At 42.8% G+C, this 17,677-nt stretch overlaps 1 protein-coding gene across 10 annotated transcripts in view; it reads right to left on the bottom strand.

Moving 5' to 3' along the window:
* The window catches only part of LOC147632902 (S-adenosyl-L-methionine-dependent methyltransferases superfamily protein), a 150,461-nt gene that overhangs the window by 44,454 nt on the left and 88,330 nt on the right, over positions 1-17,677 (bottom strand). For all 10 annotated transcript variants that reach the window (XM_086807812.1, XM_086807811.1, XM_086807810.1 and 7 more), the window contains one exon: positions 4,929-5,122. In XM_086807812.1, the coding sequence (XP_086663938.1) occupies positions 4,929-5,122 (194 nt within the window). The remainder of the gene's footprint in view (positions 1-4,928; positions 5,123-17,677) is intronic.

The raw sequence follows: 17,677 nt of genomic DNA, 5'->3' as shown, positions 1-17,677 counted from the left end.
CTATACCAGCATTTGTACTTGCTGCACCTACTGTACCAGCCACCGTACCGGCTGTACCAACCACTATACTTGCTGTACCAGCCATTGTACATGCTGTACTGGCTGAATGGAGAGTTGTACTTGCTGTACCAGCTCTATTGCATGAAGACCCGTGGTTTTTGGGGAAGAATCAGTACCCACACCGAGGTATATGGATTATATTGTTGGCTCGGCATTTCTACAGCCTATGTTCCGGCTTGGTAGCCTTGTGTTGGGCTGTGTTATGGCATTTGTATAGGGGTAATCCAGCATCTCCCGTGGGGAGAGTAAGGCCCTCAAAGCTTGTACATGATATTATTCTCCTTGGGTAATAAAATACTCCAAGGGGGGGGGTCGGCCCATTCCGGCCTCTATGCGGTGTCACGTGTGCAAGCTCCATTTTCAGCATTTGTGGATGTTTTGTCCAGCTTTTATGTTTTATGCAAAAAGATGATGGATATGTGTTAAGGCTGTGGCCATGTTTAAGTGTTTTAATATGCATTGATGGTATCAACAAGTGTGTAAAAGGCCCTAGTCCCCCGGGCACTCCCACCATGAGTTACATAATCTACTGTCCTGGGGCTGGCTGTGTGCTGTATGCAGACGCCTAAGGGCCGAGCAGATGGCTGAAGGTTTGAACTGTGTGTTAGGCAAAGATGGATGCGCCTGAACTGTGGAGCTACTGTAGGCTGAATGGACTGCAAGAAGGGCTGCGCCTGATGACTGTGGACCTGTGGGCTGCTTAAGGGGACTGCAAGAAGGCTGAAGCACAACACAAACCTAGAAGGGCAGGAACCAGTCTAGGCTGAAGGCGGGGAATGCTCCTAGTGCTGAGGAGGAAGGTGCCTAGCTCACTGAAGATTGAATGAATGTCTAAGCCCTATGCAAGCCTATTTATACCAACTAGGGGCTGGTCAAGTTGGCTGGTCATTTATTTAATAAAGTTTATATTGATAAATGACATTAAATGCTAAATAAATACCATAAAATATTGGAAAAATACCAGATAAATCCTAGTAAATTTCCTAAGGCTTCTGTGATGTCCTAAATGATGCACAGGCATATGAATGCATATTATGCAAAATGCAGAGTGCTTTCTGATGCAAACCCTAAGGCTTCTATTGACTCTACATACATGAATGATTCTCTCCAAGTGGGTTAAGGGAATTGACTGATTGACTGACTGACCCGCTAAGGCTAAGGAATGACCTACATAGCTCGTGCCTATCGTGGACTGAGGATATACAATGAGGTCACGGCATATGACAAATATCATCCTACTGGGTTCTAATAATGTACAACTGTTGCACTGCTGATGATGAGCCAGTTTGTTACCATGCACTGAGTGCAGAGTGCATGTGACATAGGGATTGCATACAAAATCTTAGCCAAATCTATCAACCGGCGACTGCAGCCTTTTCTCCCTGATTTGATTCATGGCACACAGACAAGTTTTGTTCAAGATCGAAGAATTCTGGACAACATCTTCACTTTTTGGGAGGCGATCATTTCGGCCAGGTTACGACAGCAGAATTTGATAGTTCTCCATCTTGATTTCAAGAAAGCCTATGATAGGGTGGATTAGGGCTTTCTGGAGGGGATGATGTGCGGATGGGATTTCTAGAGGAGTGGGTTCGAGGTGTTTCTGGGCTCTATTCGTGGGCTCTATTCGGCTTTGCACAATCAAGTTCTCATTCACGGGGCCAGAGGTGACAAATTTCTGCTTTCTCGCTCGGTCCTACAAGGCTACCCACCGGCATCTTTTCTCTTCCTGTTTTGTTGCCGTGGCTATGAGCAGTTTTCTCTCTACACAAAAGATAGGGTTGCAGGGGCTATGTATTCCCATTCGCTCACAAGACGAGCTGCTTGACTCAGAGTTTGCCGATGACACAGCATCATACTTTTTTTTCCAAAAACCAGACCCTTCTATCACTTAACAAAGAACAACCTCAACGGCTAGATACAAACACGCCTCCATGAATGGAGAGAGGATCCAAGAACAAAATAAGGGGGAAGGATGCACTTCTCCTCTTGCTCGCCGCTCTGTAAGGAGAAGGCTATCTCATACAAGGAGTGGGGGAGACAATTGTTGGGTTTCGTAGTCCTCCTTGTGTCCGCCCTTTATGTGTGTGTATGTGTTCCTCCTAAATAACCCTTGTATAGCCCTACTCTTATGAGTACGTGTGTATACATGGGAACACCCTCTTAAGCCTTTAGCTAAGCAGTGATGTCAGCAACTTTTAGGTAGATATTATCTCCTTTGATTTAGGCCTTTAATTTAGCCAAAGATAAGGCTCAGCCAAGTCTATTAAAAAGGTCCTTGTACTTTCATGTCATATCAAACAAAGAAGTACTCGTGCCAATCATTCTTGTACTTTTACTCTCACACACACTCACTTTGAGTCGCTATAACACTCTGCACAATCTCCTACCTGCACACCATGTGAGCTCCAAGACTTCAACATGGTATTAGAGCCAAGGGCTCCTCCTCTACCCACCAAAGTTGCGCATACACATGCCAAACATCGGCGTTGATCAGCACCTGCACGGTCTAGGCCTGCTCCACCTGATTGCGCCGTCCACTTGGCCAACTTCGCGCCTTCGCCACTTGCAACATCTACGCCATCTCCCAGCTATACAGATTTGCAGCCGTACTGCTTTGCGCCGGTGCTGCACAACTACGTATGTGTTCTTCAGGATGATTTGCAAACTTCTTCAAGCCTTACAAACAAATCATGTAAGTGCATGCTTCACCTACTACAAGCGGCAGCTATCTTTCCATCACCTGCATAGTAAGAGCAGTACAGTCCATCCTATCTATTAAGCAATCATGGATTCTTCCAAAGCTTTGGAAAAGCTTCTTTCTCTACAAAAGTTGTGGAGTAAATTTCCGTACTTGGCAGACAAAGATAAGACTTCTTCTCATGCAAGATGAGGTCTAGGGGATTGTTAAAGGAAATGAAGAAAAACCCAAAGGCACACTATAGTCACCTGCGGAAGTCCTGAAACAAGCGTAATGACAAGGCACTTGCTCACATCAGCCTTGGTCTTGCAGACAATCTCATCCATCATCTTGATTTGGACAAAACAGCAAAAGAGGTATGGGAAAAGCTTGAGAATCTATTTGGTAACAAAATTAATAATTCTAAAGTTTTTCTCAAGCAAAAATACTAACCCATGACCACCTCAGCCTCAGTGGCCCAAGCGACAGTACCCCAAGTAATAATATGGGAGAGGTCATGTCCATAGTGAAGATGCGGAGAATCCGTTGCCAAACCTATTGAGCCTTCAGGAAATCCCAAAGACAATGTCGTTGAGACTCTTGGGGATGGCCACATCACGGACATGCTGCTAGTCTATCACCAATGGACAACCATGTGCCAACCGCCAAACTTTGATGGGCCAGCAACCACAAAAAGTGGGTGATCTTACGAGATCCAAAATTGTCCTAGAGCCTCTTCCAGAAATTTGAGACTGCCAGTGTCCTACTGCTGCCGGGGTGCCCTTGACCTCGGGCATCTGTGCAGTGTATGCACAACAGCATGCTTTTCCAGAGATAAGGGGAATCTCCAGAGATTCACCAAGGCAATAGAAATCTTCTATTGTGCATCCAACGCACATATCAACTCACACAAGTCGTGTGGATGGAAGAGAGAGCTTGAAGGAGAGGAGTTGGAAACCACTAGTCAAGCTTGGATGGCTTCAAGAGACCCAAGCTTGAAGGCAAGGTAAGTTCCGCACGACAATTGTTGCTATAGGGGACTTGTCACGACACATCACAGCGCCAAAAAGAACTTTTACCATCCATAAATTTATGGGGCTATGCTTCAGCAATTTGCCCTTCATGCCAAAAGGTAAACAACTCCTTATTGCACTATTACGTGTAGAGCTGCCGAGACATCTGAGTTATTATCGCACACTAATGATACAGTGGTACAAAATAAGGTAAGGTTTCCATTTCATCATATTGGGTCCAGGGCACTGTAGCATGTGTTGCAAGAATACTCGGAGCTCTCCATATAAAGGATGGAAAATGCATCCAGCTCTCCATATAAAGGCAGGTAATTTGCAAGGTTTCCATTTCAAGGCACTGTAGCATGTGCTGCAAAACATAATCAGAGCTGCAGTATGACAGGATGGAAAATACATCCAGCTCTTCACATAACAGGTAATTTGCTCACTTGGCCATTCTTATTTGTTCCACAATCACTTTAAGAGATTGTAAGCAGTCCAGTTCATTTGCATTAAGATGGCAGGACTTGATTGTAAGCTTGGAGGGTTTTGGATAGATTTGGAGTAAACAGTAAAGAACGACATAGGTATTTGGTGTTCTGGCTTACCAGAAACAGAGGTAAAACAAAAACAGAGGATAATAAGCTTCAAGGGGATATGAATCCCCCACAAAGACTCAGTAGCGGTGAAAAATCAGAGTTATAGTTGTTAATCGAGATTTTTTTCTTTTTGACTTACAACAAAGCATCAGAGCCACATGCCTTTACTAACCCTCCCTGAAGATGCCTTTGTTGACATTACTGCAAAGAAGAGTCAGACCTATCTATGTTTCCTTTTTGGAGCCACTTCACTTCTGCTTGTGAACGATATTATTTAGATTCCTTTGAGAAATCTTTGATAAACACTAAAGGACAGAGAATACAATGGCAGACACAGTATTGATGTAAACAAATACTTAGCAGGATTATTTCATAGCATTAACCCTTCATTTTACCAACTTAAAAACAGGGGTTTCCTTGTAGAGTACCAGATGGCAAACAACACAAAAGTAAGGTCATGTTCCACAAAACAACTCCTGCATGTTGTTTAATGGTGGGTAAAAAGCACTTCTTCTGATTAATTGCACTCTCTTATTGATCAAACGTAGAGGGAAGAACCCGAGTGAAAAAGATATATACGCTTTGTCAAGAGCTTGATCTTGTGTTATAAGTTCGTAGCATTGGCGAAGCATATTTTCTGAGAAATCGGATGCAATAACAGCAGAATAAGCATTAGACTTTGCAAAGCGACGAGAGAAGAGTCCACTGCCACAGCTGACGTCCACCAATATTCCCCCAACAGTTGACTTCAGAAACTCTTGGGCTAATCTCACCTGCATTGCCCACAAAATTTCATTTGCGTTGTTTTTAAAAAAGCACAAACTCACATGTGCATGCATCTAAGTTCCCGAACAGTATACCAAGGTGATTGCCACACTGCAAGCTCTCCCAGTATTGCTAAGGTGGCATTATCTCTCATTGTGCAGAAACTGCTGTTATTTTTATTTAGATGTGTCTATGCTCAAGCAAAACATCAGCATATTAATATCTTCATTTTCTTGTATTGCTAAGGTGGCACCATCTCTCATTTTATACTTAGCTTTGTATTTATGCTTAAGCAAATCATATTTCATCTTCTAACATATTTCATATTCTCCGACGGATACCTCGGACTCTACAGTTGCACCAGAGGCAAGAGTGCTACTTGGGAGGAACTTCTTTTCCCCATCCCCTTGCACTTGCCAGAGTTCAGCCGTTTACCTCACAGCTTACTACTCTCCATACAAGATTGCCACGACCGAACGGAGAATAATCTCCTCAGAAAAAAAGTAAACAGTGTGCTGAAGACCTGCAAGCTCCCCGATCCTCCGCCTCTGTCATCTGTGTCGCCCCCCTTCCTTCCTCTGCCCCCCCTCCTTCCTCTCCCGTTGTTCGCCCCTGTTTCTGCCCGCCCCTCTTCCTCCCACTGCTGTCTCCTGTCTGCGCCCCATCCCCTCTTGCTCTCCTTGTTCGCCTCCCCTCCTTCCTCCGCCTCCTCCTTTCTGCGTAGACTTGCTGCGCTGGCCTTCCCTAGCCCTTTCTCACCTGCCGCCTCCCCTCCTTCCTCCGCCTCCTCCATTCTGCGCAGCCTTTGCTACGCTGCCCTTCCCCCGCCCTTCTTCACCTGGTTTTTTTTCTTTTTTCTTCTTTTTCTTTTCTCTTTTTTCTTTCTTCTTCTTTTTCTTTTCTTTTTTCTCATTGTTTCTTCTTTTCTTCTTTTTTCTTTTCTTTTCTTCTTCTTTTTCTTGTTTTTTCTTTTCTTTTTCTTCTTTCTTCTTTTCTTCTTTTTTCTTTTCTTTTCTTTTCTTTTTCTTCTTTTCTTTTTTCTTCTCTTTTCTTTTCTTTTTTCTTTTTTCTTCTCTCTCTCTCTCTCTCTCTCTCTCTCTCTCTCTCTCTCTCTCTCTCTCTTCTTTTTCTTTTTCTTCTTTTTTCTTCCTTTTATTTTATTTTCTCTTTTCTGCCCTTTTCCACCCTCTCTTCCTTTCCTCCGCTTCCTTGGCTGCCTCTTCCCCTTGGTTCGGATTGCTCCTCATCCGGGTTCAAGTCGGCCTTTTTCTTCGATTAGCATCATGGCTTATCATTCTCCCTCGGCCAGGCAAACCATTGTTTTTCCGAAGCCGAGCTCGAGGTCCTCTACACCGAAATAGAGAAAGACTCCAAAACAACCCTCATTGCTAGAATCTTTGGATCTCACCCGTCCCGTCTCCAGGCTCGGGATTGGGTCCTGGCGGCTCTGCCCTCCGACCTCACTCCACACTTTCGAGATGTCAATATGCTTGGAAGAGGTTTCTTCCAAGTGGATTTTGATTCTGAGGACGCACCCTTAGAGGTTTTGAAGGGCAGCCCTTTGCCATTGGGCCCAAGGAAGATATTCTTTCTTCCCTACTCCAGCTATTTTGACCCTGTTGAGGAAGACCGGACCTGTTTCCCGATTACTCTCAGATTCCCAGGTCTTTCTCGTGCATATTGGCCTATGTTAGAGGCCCTCGGGTCTGCCTTCGGGCTGGTTCTTCAAGTGCCCCCCGTCCACGCCTTGCCGACATCTTCTGCCCAGGTGGTCATTGCCTCGGCGGATGCTGTCTCCAGGCTCATGGTTCTTGCCCGTGACATTGAGCTCTTTGATGACTATGTTTTGCTTCCGGGCCCTTGTGGCCCTTTGAAGCAACGTATGGAGATTGCAGGTAAACCCGATCAGTGCCGGGTTTGTCACCAACAGGGTCAATTTGCTTGAGATTGCCCTCGGGCTCGAGGTCGCAAGAGGCCTCGTAAGCATGCTTCTCAGGCGTCACCTCCCTTGGTTCCTCCCTGTCCTTCAGTCCACCAAGTGTGGCGAGCTGTCTCACGCCCGTCCCCCTGGTGCGATTGATGGGAAGGCCTCCTCGGATCATGTACAGATAGATGATATTTCTAGTCAGAGGGATGTGTCAGCTGATGCATCTTTGCAGAGAGATGATATCTCAGATCAAGATGATTTTGTTGAGTCCTCTCTACTTGGAGGGGGCGATATGCAGGATGTTTAGCGCAGTGGGGATCATGTATTGCAAGATTTTCAGCATGATGCCATGGCCCTTGATGCCCCGCAGGGCGAACAGGTTTCTCGTACATATGCAGGTACTGTGCAGGGCCTCGGACAAGGGCATGTCAGTGGACTTTGCCCCGTGGATTTTCCCATCCTCCAGCATTATGAGAGGTGTCCTCAGGCTGCCCATCGTCTTCTTAGATCAGGGGTCAAATCCAATTCTCTTCCATGAAAATCGTCTCATGGAATGTTCAGGGCCTTGGAGGGCTTCCCACCCGTGGTAGGAAGCACCTTCTGAAGTACCAGCTTCACCTTGTTGTTACAGGAGGGTCTATGGATGTACTTTTGTAGCACGGACACAAATTGGATAGATCTCAGTGTGGCAAAACTGGTAAGATGCTTTCTGGACACACCTTCTGGTCCTCGACAGTTGGGACTAGAGGGGGTGTTTGCATTTCAGTGGCAGCATCTGTTATGCCTCATGTTATTGGGCACGGTGTTATCATCCCTGCTAGAGCACAGTGGATCTTGATCATGCATGAGGGTCAGAAATTGGGAATCTTGAATATCTATGCACCTAACGTGAGAGGTGAAAGGGTGGCCTTTTGGGACGCCATTACAAATGTCATTCCCCAGGTTGATCATTGGATAGTGGGAGGAGATTTCAATTTCTGACAAGAAGAGTGGACGTGAAGGGGGTTTACACCCTTTAGAGCGAACCTCATGGGAGAGGTTCACGCTTTCCTTTTTTGGCAGGGATTGCTAGACTAAGGATGACTTCCAGAGAAGGCCAAATTCCTTATCTTTTTGTTGGCATAACCGCAGGAGCGGGGATGAGAGCATCTTTGCACGTCTGGACAGGTTTTATGTGGATGATTGGTCCTTGGATGAGAGCATCTTTGCACATGTCTGACAGGTTTTATGTGGATGATTGGTCCTTGGACAGAGGAGGCACCATTGCTATTATGCCTGGCACCACCAAATCCGATCATTGCCCCGTCATTTTGTCTCTCAAGGAGCCTGGGGCTTGTTTGGCCTCTCCCCGTGTCCGTATCCCTGACTCTCTTTATCTAGATGCTGACATCTCCCTTGAGATCAAAGAGATATGGAGATCTTGTGACGGTCATGATCCTCGTCATAATATTGCGCTAGCTCTTGAGAGGACCAGCCATCATTATCATAGCACTGCCTTGTCCAAGAAGAAGGAGGCTCTGGGGACAAGGAGAGAGCTATTAGGCGTAGAATTGCTGCTCTTTAGAGGGAACATGAAAAGCATCCATAGGCATCTTGGATTACAGACCTCTTGACCACAGTTAGAGCAGGGCTGCAGTTGGCCATGGACAGGAGGGCTGAGTTCGCCTTTCATGCGAATGAGGCTTTTTGGACTTAGATGGGTGGTAGATGCAACAAAGAGTTTTTTTCAGCACACAGGCCTTCCCATATAGCAGGGATTCTGTGAGGTACTTGTAGGATTCACAGGGTGAGGTTCGATTGAGCCTGATAAGGTGAGGGGTATTCTTCAGATTTTTATCGGTCTTTGTTGACTGCAGAGGTGCCCTCTCCTCAGAGAGATGTGGCATGGAAGAAAGTTTGGGAGTGTATGCCCATGCTCATTATAGATGCTATGTGTTCTTCCTTGGATGCCCCTTTCTCGAAGGATGAATTCCTTCACGCACTGCATGCTCTTTCTAGTGGTTCATGCCCAGGGGAGGATGGTCTTTCTCCCGCCTTCTTTATTCTTTTTTGGGATCATATTGGAGATGCTATCACTATTGCCCTTCAAGAAATGTGGTTGTCGGGTATGATGCCTCCATATCTCACGGAGGGGCTGATTCACCTTATCCCCAAGGATGGAGACAAGATTGACATCAAGCAATAGAGGCCCATCACCCTCCTTCGATCTGCATATAATATCTTAGCTAAAGTCTTAAGTATAAGGTTGCAGCCGATTCTCCAAAGGACTATCCAAGATACGTAGAATGGTGTAAGATTCCTCCCTAGCCCTCAAGATGTCTAGTATCTTTCCCTGTAATCAATCCCCTCTTCAGAATAATAAAAGATCTTGTTTCTACCTATTTTGGCTTAGAGAGAGAAAATATTCTAGAGAGAGGTTATTCAGTTTTTAGATATTTTTGGATGAAAAAATATATCTTCTTTTTAAAATAAATTCCTCTGAAATAGAAGTTCAAAAAGAATTTCAGAAGGTGCATTAAAAATAAATTATAATCTGTTCAAAAGACCTTAGTCTAAGGGTCAAGATTTTCTGAAAATTTTAGATTAAGGTTCCTATGGACCAATAAGATTAATCCAAATGTAGGGAGGGGATAAATTGAAGAAATAAAGAAAATCTCTCCCAAAAATGAGTAAATACTCACATAAGATGAAGAGTGGACTGAGAACCAAAGAAAATACTAAAAAAATGAATTTTTGACACCTCAGAGTGGGAATTCCCCCTCATGAAGGAGGCGCCTATTTCACATATGTGGTGGAGTTTTAAACTCTCAAATAATGAGATATTTCATCTCTCCTCTCTCCTAATTCAAGTCTAGTTCCAAAAAGTAAGCTGAACTGAATGGTCAAAAATTGACCAAATTGATCTGGAAAATTCTAGAATCAGTTTGCTTGGTTAGAGGCTCACTTTTTCCTATAAATAGAAGTCTTTCTCTTTATAGAAGCTTAATAGTGTTTTATGCACTGTTACTCTACTCCTCCCCAGAGCCAAAAACATTGAATTCATTGATAATTCACTTGTTTTTGACTATTTCCTCTACAAAGAATTGGTGGCCACTCTTGATCCAAGCAAGAGTAGAACCCAGAATCCCTCAAGCCAAAGGATAGCTCACAAAACTCCATGTAAGTTAGAAATTCTACTTTTTTCTAATTCTACTCTATGGTTTTATGATTTCTTGCTTCTTTTAATTTGAAAATTGATGTTATGCCTTGATGGAAAGGCTTCCCCCTTCTCTTCATTGAATTCAGCCCTTCTTTATCCAAGATGTATAATCAATTAAATAGAGTTTTTTTATATTGTTTACTCTTAAAAAAATGAAAATTGATTAGATTAGAGTGCTAAATTCATCTTGGGATAAATTCTAAGTAGATTTAGAATGTAAAAATTGAAAAATGATCAGCCATACAAAGGAGGTTATGACATAATTTTCTTAAATTTTATGGAAATAAGTCTTATCTTTATGTTATTCAAAAGAGTAATCTCCTCCGTTTGTATATTCTAAAAGTGTTATTTTCATTCTATGCATAGAAAGATACATATTAAAAATATTTTTATTATGAAAGCGTTATTTTCATTAGAATTAATTTCTATGCATAGAAAGATGTATATTGGAAATAATTTTATTATAAAAGCGTTATTCTCATTAGAATTAATTTATATGCATAGAAAGATGCATATTGAAAATAATTTTATTATAAAAGCGTTATTCTCATTAGAATTCATTTTTATGCATAGAAAGATGCATATTAAAAATATTTTTATTATAAAAGCGTTATTTTCATTAGAATTGATTTCTATGCATAGAAAGATGCATATTGAAAATATTTTTATTATAAAAGCGTTATTTTTATTAGAATTAAATTCTATGTATAGAAAGATGCAGTTTGAAATTATTTTTATTAAAAAAGTATTATTTTCATTAGAATTAATTTCTATGCATAGAAAGATGCATATACGAAATATTTTTTTATTATAAAAGTGTTACTTTCACCAATATTAATTTTATGCGTAAAGTGATGCATAAAAGAATTTTTTTAATTATAAAAGTGTTACTTTCATCAAAATTGATTTTTATGCATAAAAGAGATTTTTTTTTATAAAAGTGTTACTTTTATCAATATTAATTTTATGCATAAAAGATTTTTTTTTAATTATAAAAGTGTTACTTTTATCAAAATTAATTTTTATGCATAAAGTGATGCATAAAAGAATTTTTTTAATTATAAAAGTGTTACTTTCACCAATATTAATTTTATGCATAAAGTGATGCATAAAAGAAATTTTTTAATTATAAAAGTGTTACTTTCGTCAAAATTGATTTTATGCCTATATTGATGCATAGAAGATTTTTATATCAAAACTAGAGTTCTCTTTAATTCTATGTTTAATTTGCATGAATAATTGATAAATGAATAAGTAAATACTCTGTGAGAGAAAAAAATTCTATCGTTTCATATTCACTTGGATAGTAATGAAAAAACTCAAAAAAAAACTATCAAAGTCAGAATTTCAGATAAATGATTAAATTATTCTTCATAGAAATTCGTGATTAGTTTAGAAATCACTTAAGCAAATATTCAATGAATGAAATTCAGAAAAGTAGTAATTGAAATATCACCCTCTTTTGAGAAAGATAGTTCAGGAAGAACCATACCAGACTCAAATCCTGAATCACGCTATGACCAAGACCAAACTCCTTCGTCAGTTTCAAGGAAAGACGATATGACTAGTTCAAGAAAAATACACTCAAATCACCCACCGAATTTGAAACTAAGTTGATACCCTTTGATTTTGATCTGAGGATCAAGGTTATAGAATTCGAGGAATTCTGTTTGGAATTCAGACCTACGATCTAGAAGTCTTGGATACGGATTTAAGATATACTCATTATATTCAAAAGAAAATCAAAATTGAAAACTTGCATACAAACCCTGTTTTCTTAAAGGACTGTCTTACGCCAGAATGCTGGAGGGAGCATTTGGTATATGTGTTTTTCTAAGGGAAGTTCGGTTGCAATAGTTGGCGGGGAGTGTTCAAAGGACGGCTCACGCGGCAAAAACCTACCCAGGTCTTGACCAGCCTCGGTATGGTGAAAAACGGTGTGCTTCCGGTACGATGGACGAGGGCCGACGAAGCGGTCCCTGAGTGAAGTGCCAGGACACCTAAGGAGGATCTTGGAGGGTTCTGACCAGGTGATGCACGGGCTCGCGGTGCTTAGGACACCCATGCGTATGTCGTGGAAGATATATATGTATGATGACGAAAAAAATATAAATTATTGTAATCTATTACTGGATCTCGTTGTTGATCAGCTCGTCTCGATGGAGAGTCCAGAGTGATACCTATTTTTAACAAACAAGGAACTGGATGGAAATTTTGAGTTATGATATTTGTATTCAATAACTGTTTGTTCAATGGATCATTTTTTAAGTTCAAGTCTTAAAGAGGAGCGTGTGCGTATCTGTTTTCTAAAGCTAACGTTAAGAAAAGCATTCAATTATGGGTGGGTGAGTACTTGTCTGGTTCTACCAATTCCAGTGGTTGGGCGATGACTAACCCATGGGCCGGATGGAGTTAGGCTGGAATCAATAGAGTTTTAATAATAAAATTGTTTAATAGGAATACGCTTAGAACTCGAGTAGTTAAATAAAAGCCTAAAGACTTCTCAAATGAATAGATCAACGGATGTGTCTGATTCAATTAGGAAAAAAGCGTTCATTTCTTTAAGTCAAGTCTTCAATAGTTTTCCTTCTATCTGGTTTATTCAGATGAAGGTTAGTTTAGTCTCTTGACCCCGTTAGAAAATTTGTTAAGAAATTCAAAAAGGTGAAATCGTCCCCGTTTTCCGGACAAGGAAAATTTTTCCGGTTTCGGTTTCGGAACGACCACTAGATTAGTCTCGTGCCCAGACATTCAAGGGCGAGGCCCCGAGTGGGAAACCCTGCCCCGCGCAAGAGGAAGATACTTCCACTGCTACCAACTGGGAATCCGGAGCGCAAAGGGGACAATGGGATCTCACAGTTGGTATCAGAGCGCTGTTGTAAACTTATGAAACAGCAGCAGAAACTGCCTAAAATTCTAAAGTTAATCTGCGAAAGAAATGTTTTCACTTGCTAAGATTATGTTTGAAATGAATTCATAAATTGAATTGGATTTTTAGATGGATACCCCAAATCTATCTAGCATTCCTGGACTTTCCTAGAGTCAGGATATGAGCGCCTTTGCCTTCGAACATCTTGTCAACTCCGCTACAACCCGTGTAAGCAGAGTGAGGCTTGCCCCTCACTTTGAGGATCTATACTTCCCTGATCCTATAGAGCGATGTCGGTATATGTGGTTCTATGAGGGTCGCTTGGAGAAACCATTGCGAGACAAACCGTCTCGACAGAAATACCCAGACCTGGTCAGATCTTAAAGCATACCTCAGGAAAAGGTTCTGTCCTCCCGGCTTCCTTGAAACCAAAATGAATGAGTTCTTAGAACTAAAGCAGGACAGCCGGACAATTGAAGAGTACCATCAGGCCTTTGCCCTTCTCCTCAAATATTCCCCACAATTGGATGAAGAGCAGCTAATTCATTCGAGGAATGAATGAGTCATTGGACACCTTAGTGAAGAATGCCAAACCTGTCTCAATGGCCGAAGCTGTAAGAATGGCAAAGAACTTTGCCAAAGCCTTTGTTGTTAAGATTCCGCCGAAGCCTGCATCCTCTAACTTTAAAAGATTCCAAACCCCGGGAAGTACTTCAAACTTTCCACTCCCAAAGAGGCAGCAAGGCCCAAATCAGAATCGGGATACTGGGAGATTTAGAAGTGAAGGAAGACCCTTTCCACATAACACTTTCTCAGGAGTCCCACCTCTTTCAAGGTATCAGAGGGATGAGCTCAGAAGTGAGAACCGATGTTTTGGATGTCAGGGTTTTGGTCACCAGCTGAAAGACTGCCCGACTCCTGTCATGTCAAGGGGACAGGGAAGTCAAGGACCGAGAGTGCAAAGACCAACCCCTTCGTATCAGTCAAATCACGGTCCGTCTCGCCAAAGTCAAAGCAATCCCAGGAGAACTCCAGCTCAGCTATCTGCCTCTGTTCAGAGTAGTCTCAGAACTCCTACCCAGAACTGGGGTAACCAAAGAGAAAGAGTTCCGCCCCAATCTGCAGACAGCAGCCAGAGCAGTCACATTAGCAGAATTAGTAGAAGAGGAAAGAGGACAGATTTATGTAGCAATTGAAAACCAAGGGCCAAATCGTCAATTCTCCGTCATTCATACTCCAGCTGAGTATCAGGGGGTAAGCCTTTTAAGCTTTTGATTGATTTAAGCAGTACTCATTCATTTATTTCCCCAGGATGCTTGCGTAAGCTAGTCTTAGAACAGAAATCAGGGAAACCTATGCAAGTTGAATTGGCCAGTGGGAAGATTCTTTTCACTCACCATGAGACAGATCGTATTCAGTTCAATCTAGATGGTAATATAACGGACTGTCAGTTCAGAGTCATACCTTTGGGAGTTTTCGACGGGATCCTTCGAATGGATTGGCTCCACAAAAATCAAGCTGACATTCATTGTCATAGTGGAACCATTTCCTTCCGTGAACTTCACGGAAACAAAGTTCAAGGAACCGGAATTTCAGGATCCCCAAGTCTGCAATTAGTAAAAGCTTCTAAGTTACTAAAAGGACTTAGAAAGAAGCAGCTCATTTATGTTGTCAAAATGAATCCGGTTGTTACGACCCTGTGTTTTTCTCTGGACAGAATGCAGGTGTGCACAGGGACATGGTGGACAGTGTGAATGGCATCAGGTTGGAGTCCAAAAGTAAACCCATGTGTGGACAACCCCAAGTGTGAAGGGGGCAAAGAGACTTTAATTCAAAAAGGTTTTATAACCTTTGGTGGGGCAAAATTAAAGATAAAGAGGTTTTAAAGCCTTGAGAGACCCCAAGGCAATTTTTAGAGACTACTCCACTTTTGGAGGCCCACGTCTCTCTCTTGCTTCTCTCTCTCTTGCTTTTGGAAGAGGCGTGCATGTTGGCTGTGTGGATGAGAAGGGAACTATACCTGCGTAGAGAGTGCCCATATGGAACTGCTGGTCGTACAGAATAGCAGGTTGAGTACTGTACGGAACAGGCGGCTGCATGTTTTACTGGCGGCTGGATGTACAGAATAACAGGTTGAGTACTGTACGGAACAGGCGGCTGCATGTTTTACTGGCGGCTGGATGTACAGGCGGAGCTGGCGACCAGGGTACGGGTGCTGCACGTTTAGACGCCTACTGTGCAAGTTGGCTGGCGGCTGGTACAGGCGGTAGCTGCAGGCCTGTACGGACAGCAAGAAGGTACTGCTGGCGGGCTGCGCTACAGGGAATACAAGCGCAGCTGAGTGTCTTCTTGTGCCTGCTTTTTGGGTGAAAACAGTGGGACTGCACATGCGCCTTAACTTTCTCTTTCCCTCCCTTGCTTGCTATGAAACGCCCAATAGCACTCGTGCTTTTTGGAGGGGGCGTGTTTTTGCAGAAGACAGGGGGCTTGTTTCTCTGGACATAAAGGTGAACAAGGGCTGGTTATTCATGAACATAGACATCATGTTGATGGCGTTCAACTGATGGAACTTTCAGCTTCTCTTTGCTTTGGGTTCAGGAATGTTTTGGGACAGTTTATGGGCTGTCTTTGCTTGGCTGCAAATTCAGCTATGTACTTGGGTTTCCGACCGCAAGTACAGGTCAATTGAAAATGTTTCTTGGCATGGGAGTGATGCAAGCTCGCATGGCTGCGTGCTCATGGAGCAGATTGTTTTCTTCCTGAGGAACAGAGGGACCTACAGTTATGGGCATCTCTATGTTTCCAGATGTTTCATGAGGGAACAGGTAACTAGATGTATGCCGTTGTTGGCACTGTTGTTGAATGGTGCTATGAATGGTTCTGTATGGAAACAGGACAGAAGTTTCAAAGGGAAACATGCCTAAGGGTTTCATGTGGAAACAGGTCGTAGGTTTCTCGAGGAAACATGTTTTTGGGTTTCTCCAGGAGATAGGTCACATGCAGGCAGAAGGTACAGGAATGGACACATGTTTGGTACAGCCTTGCTACTGATTGGGCAGGGGACAGGGAATCCATGACAGAGATGGATAGTACCCTCGGAAGGTAGAGAGGGTTGGTACAGGTGTGTCGACTGTATGGTATGTTGTGCTGTGATGCGAGTTCTCTTTTGAGAGACAGTTTGGGAGTTTGTGTTGTGATGCAGAAGCACTGGATGTGACAGGGTGTGATGCTGTTCATAGTGTGAGAGGCTATGGATGGTTGTGGCAGTCCTGATCATGGGAGAAAGCTTTTGTATGCAGATTCATTGTGAGAGAGTCTTTCGATGTGAACAATGGCTGGATTTGTTTGTGGATGCCGAGTGGACAAGAAGCCATGATGCAGGTTCTTTGCAGGCTTCAGGGGTTCTACTGTGACGGCTGAGTTCCCAGCCTTATTGTAATCAAAGCTCTTATAATCAATTAAAGAAATACCGCAAGGGGCGCCACTGCGTTTTGGGGCCAATCGGTGTCCGTGTACTGTTTGCAGGAGCACTCTAGCTCCCCCTCTTTGTTTTCCTTTTCTAGGTCTTCAATGGCGTTGAAGTGTTTTATGTGCGAATGTTTGTTTCACCGGTAGACACAAAGTTAAAGGCTAAAGAACCAGAATGGTTAAGTGAATATGATGATTTATTCCCAGCAGAGCTAATTGAGATACCTCCGATTCGGGAAGTAGATCATGTGATAGAATTGACCCCCGGAGCTTAGCCAGTAGCCCAGCGCACGTACAAAATGCCAGTTCCTGAAGCCATTGAACTCAAGGAACAACTTAGGCAGCTGTTAGAACAAGGGTTTGTAAGACCTAGTGTTTCACCTTGGGAAGCGCCAGTTCTCTTTCAGAAAAAGAAAGATGGAACGCTAAGACTCTGTGTGGACTACAGAGGTCTCAAAACCAACTGACAGTTAAGAATAAATATCCTATCCCCAGAATTGATGAGCTTCTGGATAGGCTAAATGGAGCCCAGATCTTCACAAAGATGGACCCCGAGACCGACGGTCAATCAGAAAGGGTAAACCAAGTAATCGAAGATATACTTCGGTCATGCTGTGGCAGGGAACCCAAGAAGGGCTAAGCTATCAGCACCTAGTCCCTACAATGCTTCTTATCACCGAAGTATTGGGATGAGCCCTTTCAAAGCTCTGTATGGACAAGACTGCCTAACACCATTAACTTAGTCCGACCCATTGATTAGGGTCGAGATGTCCAGACAAATGCTTGACGTCATGGAGCAGCAGATGCAGTCAATTCGCAAAGATATAAAAGCTGACCAGGATAGACAGAAGTAGTATGCAGATAAGAAGAGGACAGACAGAAAATTCGAAGAAGCAGATATGGTCTTCATTCATGTATGCCCCAAAAGAAGTTCTCTATCTCTTGGGAAGTACAAGAAGTTATTCCCCAGGTATTGTGGGCCATATCTGATTACAAAGAAAGTAGGTGACTTAGCCTACGAGCTTCTTCTGTCTCCTCATCTCAAAGTACATAATGTATTTCATGTCAGTCTACTTAAAAAGTATGTACCAAGCCTGAAT

This window comes from Cibotium barometz, chromosome 13 (assembly GCF_041138505.1).
Source record: "Cibotium barometz isolate CiBa-2024 chromosome 13, ASM4113850v1, whole genome shotgun sequence".
NCBI classification, from domain to species: Eukaryota; Viridiplantae; Streptophyta; class Polypodiopsida; order Cyatheales; family Cibotiaceae; genus Cibotium; species Cibotium barometz.
The sequence above is the reverse complement of the archived record's forward strand: the minus strand, read 5'-3'. Positions and strand labels throughout refer to the sequence as shown.